Raw genomic sequence first — 4,766 nt, forward strand, 5'->3', positions numbered from 1 at the left:
TTGAAAAACTGCAATTGATAAATAATGAAACTTAAGGAAACTGCATGGCTGCTGCCAAAAGAAGTATACATTGGAGCACAACTCTAGTCAGAAAATAGTTATGTAGGATTTAATCACTAGGTAACAATCTTTCTCATACTGAAGGTCTCTGACATGCAGAAAATAGTTGCCAACTTATGAAGGCCATCACCAGGGATGTGAAGAGCTCAAAACCTACAACTTTGGGAAGCTGCCACCCCAATCCACGTCTCAAGTAGCTGCAGAAAACACAGTTTAGAAAACACTACAGTAAATGGCACATAAAAATCCATGTTGTGATTTTCAAAATAATCACTACCAAGCAACATGTCTAATAGACCGGTGCTTGTATTCAAAACAACATGTCTTTATATCATGATAGAATATTTATGCCATTTATGCAGGGACGTGATAAGGTAAATGATTCTCTCTCTTTCCATTTCTAATTATGAGCAAAAATATGGGTCAAAGAAAGATGATGTATTTGGCAGCAATAGTCTAAGTGGAAGGAGAGGTAGAGGTTGGTGTTTTCAATTCAAGCTTTTATGCTTGGTTTAGATTCAAAATAATGATTTTAAAGAGAAAATACTAAGTTATAATTAAATAGCGCATTTTCACATCAACGTCATAATAAGTAAGTGTAATGAGTCAGTTGTTAAAGACCTTGTGATAGATGGCATGGTAGCTACAATCACAGCACACAAGTATATAATAGGAATGAGGGTCTTGGGTTTATTCTTTCGGAGCCACATCAAAGATCCAAGTGCGGCGAGGGATATGCTCAAAACCTGTACAAATACAAGTTCAGAAACCTTTAAGATTCTAGATAAATGAATCATATAAGACAAACTGCAAGCAAAGTGTTATTTGTTCAGTGCTTTCACCTATACCAGAAAACAACATTGACAAACTGCTGTATCATTTCAATTAATGTTAAATTATAAAAAGATCCAAACTCTGGAAGAATATTAGAGACTAAACTATTCAGTTTGAGTTAAAGACTGACTGACTTGGCAGCCACAAAACATTATCTGGGAGAGAAAAGGGACTTTTGACAACGTACCAAATTTGCATTAGCCTCTAGACCCTGTAAAATGTACTCCCAGGTAAATTCTAATCCTCTGGCACCCACCCAAAGAGGAGCCAACCTATGCAGTACAGAATCAGCAAACGCCCAGCCTGCCAAAACAAAAGTGGCACCAACAAATGAAGATTAGAGAAGCAGATTAACACAAGAAACACAGGAGGCTGATCTAGGAAAGAGAACATCGCTTCCAAGATACATAGATTCAAATTAATTTACGTTTAAAATGAAATAGTGTGTCATTTATATACCTAGTCCAACTGCTTGAAATTTATGATTTTGAGAGATATTTCTGTGAGTCAACTGGGTTAAGGCAAAATAAAGCCCAGCAACATCAATAAAACCTATTAAGGCCTTCAAAATTTCCTGAAGAATAAAACCATCTATTATTATTCAAGATAGCAGCAGGCATTATAAAAATTGAATTTCAATAAGAATATACAAAAATCAACTCCTAAAATCAAATGAAGACCATTGTAGATTTGTAGTTCCTCAAAACATAAGCAAAACAACAAATGAAATGTCGTGAACCAACTACCTGAATGCTAAAGCTTTTAAGTGAAAGGACACTAGTAATAACTAATATACTTCATATCTAATATGTACACTTGCACAAGAGCCCTTTTGGCTTTAGGCATGGATAATATCACATGACGGCCTACTTATGTTGAAATTTAAGTTTTTATCATAATAAATGAAAACAGAAAGGATCAAATGCTAGAGTCTTGACCACTTCGTTGCACAAGTTCTAATATGTTAATATTATAAACAACATATGCGCAAAGCTTAAGCTTTTAGATGAAGACGTATAAGCAATTTAATGTTAAATCTCAGGGATAAAGAAAAGATGGCACTGGTAGAGATACTGCAGACTCTTCAAGGGGTTTGCTTCTTCCCGTCCTGTGGCCCCAAATCCCTACTTGATGACTGCCACATTCCCTCTCTCCCTATCCCTGCTTTGAAGTTTGAACTATTTTCTCTACCAGGAAATATATATCTTCCTCATTCCTCTAACCCCTGCTGCCACATAGCTAGACAGTTACAAGAAAATTCCCCACAAGGCCAAAAATATTCTCTTGTATCTCACCTCTTCAGCCCAACGCCTGTCATATCATTTATTGTCACAGAGGATCTAATCGCTGGAGGGTGTCTATCTTTACCATATACTCTCTTTAGATTCAGTTATAAGCAAATATACCTACTCTCACTAATTATACACTGGTAGAGATACTGCAGACTATTCAAAGAGTTAGGCCTCTCAGTATGACCGAAAAACAGACATGAAATGGTCATTTCTATCTGAGCCTACATAGGAAAGAACCCCATTCTACTGCTTCGTTGGTTAAAAAGGTTTTGATTAATGTTCCTTCTATCAAGTAATGCGCAATCGCAAGAGACCGTAACACGAATTATATCAGTTTCACTATCCCTAGACCTTATAATTTAGGGTAAAACTATGAATTAAACCATAATTAACACAATTCAGAAAGAAAAAAAATACCTGATATGGATCAAAGCTATCACTCTCAGATACTTTGAGAAAAGTAGCTAAACAAATAAGCTGCCAGAAAAACAACTTAAACAGTTAATTAGGTTTCGAGAATCGAGACGCAACAAAAGAGTTGAACAAATTGAGTGTAATTAGCAACCTTTACTAACGCAGTTGCGAGATAAACAACTGCGGCTTTAACAGAAGTACCGAGTGTATCATACTCAGATCTGCATAAACAATCGAATTGGGGAATTGAAAATTGAAAGATGAATTGTTGAAGCGATTGAAGAATAGATCTGGTTTGTTGAGGATGAAAAACTTACAGTGGTGTGGCGGAGTAGTAGACGGCGTGAGGGCCGAAGGTGAGAATCGCGCAGTTGAAGAAGTGAAACACCGTCATCTGATCTTTCTGCTTCTGGTTTTCAAAATTTCACGGCGAAAAACACAACAAGAGGCTCACTTCCACTTCACCTTCCCGTTCCCAACTCAAACCACTCTTATAATATTTTTTTCTTCTTCGTTAATCTAAATCTTTTACTCTATTGTATTTTACACAATTTTTTTTACATATTATAGTTTAATTACCAGATGTGTTTAGTCACATGTTTCTTTAAGATTAAAATAAAATAATTTAAAGATTATTTTTAAATAACTTAAAATTTTTTACAACAAATAAAACTTACAAGTTTTAAAAATTTATATTAAATTAAATTAGTTTTAATTTCAAAAACTTGAAAAACTATTCATTCAAACAAAAACAAAAAATATTAATGCAAAGAAGTCTAAAAAAAACTACTTAAAACAACTCATTTTAACGAATTAATGACACTCCTACTTCATTATAACACACATTAAAATATAAGTGAGTGCTTGTAAATTTTAGAGTCTTAAGTCTATGTTTGATTTCATGTTTGAGACATCCAGGATTGATTCTGGATGTCTAGAATTGATTTTGACGTGTTTGGTTGATTTTAAGCAGAAATGATTATGCTTTCAAGAATTGATTTTACTTGAAGTTAGGATTTATAGTTTTTGATCAAACGTGATTTTTATACTGAGATTTATTGTTCAACTCACTTTTGCAAGAATTTCTCCAAACATAAATCACTTTACTTTTAACTCACTTTTATCTAAAATCAATTTCACATAATTAATTCACTCAAAATCAATTTTTCTCACCGCAGAACCAAACACACGCTAAATTATAAGTTTTTTTTTAAAGAAATTTTTTTTCTCAAAATATAAGGCATTCTACAATTTTAATACAATATTAATAGTCTTTTTTCTAATATACCCATTTACTATTTATTACTCTTCCTTCTTCCAATTCTCTTAATTTCTCTTTTCTTTATAATTAATAAAAGACAATATTAAAATCATATATAATTTCTCTTTCACGTACAAAATTTATTGTGTTTTTTAATTTGTGTGAAATGTGCAAAGTGTCTTATAATTTGGGATGGAGGGAGCAAATCTTATGGTGGTTCTTATCTTTATTCTAGTAGTCGTTGTGATGAAATCAAGATAGACTCGACACATTTGTGTCGTGATATGTAGAAGGGTGGTGATGCTATAAACCTTTTAGAACTATGATTTTTGGTTGTGTTTAGGCTTAATGCATCTTTTGATCTTTTAACTTAGTTTAATGTTTCACTTTAGTCTCTTAACTAAACAATATCACATAGTAATCCCTTGAAAACTGTTCTGTTAGTCAAATTAGTCTTTTCCGTTAATTTTTCTAAAAAAAAGTCAACTTCTGTCTACCTAACAATCTTGATGGATTTTTAATATCTGACTTGGCTTTTGATGGATTTTTAATATCTCGCATGCCTTCTTTAGCTTATTCAATAAGTATATGCTTTAAAGAAAACGCGTTCACGTTTTGACATTTGGAACCCTTTTTCATTTCTACAAAAACATAGCCACCACCCCACTTTCTCTCTTCCCTCTCTACCTCTTTCTTTATTCTCCTTCTTCCAACATTTTATCTCCTTCCTCATTTCATCTCACAATCTCTGTTGTAAATTTTTATTTATGTTTTATTGTTAGTTTCTTTATCTAAACTAGATTTGTTTTTTTCTAGGGTATACAGTGAAATTGGATCGATTTTAAACACAAACCCTAACTTGCAACCATGTTCCACGGGGATTAGGGGTGTACGCAGATTAGGTT

General features: G+C 33.2%; 1 protein-coding gene across 1 annotated transcript; it reads right to left on the reverse strand.

Moving 5' to 3' along the window:
• LOC131660905 (uncharacterized) lies at window positions 1-3,099 on the reverse strand. Its single transcript, XM_058930262.1, has 7 exons — window positions 2,918-3,099; window positions 2,752-2,821; window positions 2,604-2,663; window positions 1,354-1,468; window positions 1,082-1,197; window positions 682-806; window positions 1-257 (listed from the first exon to the last, which is right to left on the reverse strand). The coding sequence occupies exons 1-7, from the start codon at window positions 2,992-2,994 to the stop codon at window positions 134-136; spliced, it is 687 nt and encodes a 228-aa protein (XP_058786245.1). The 5' UTR covers window positions 2,995-3,099; the 3' UTR covers window positions 1-133.
• Window positions 3,100-4,766: the final 1,667 nt, after the last annotated feature.

This window comes from Vicia villosa, linkage group LG3 (assembly GCF_029867415.1).
Source record: "Vicia villosa cultivar HV-30 ecotype Madison, WI linkage group LG3, Vvil1.0, whole genome shotgun sequence".
In the NCBI taxonomy this organism is placed as follows: domain Eukaryota; kingdom Viridiplantae; phylum Streptophyta; class Magnoliopsida; order Fabales; family Fabaceae; genus Vicia; species Vicia villosa.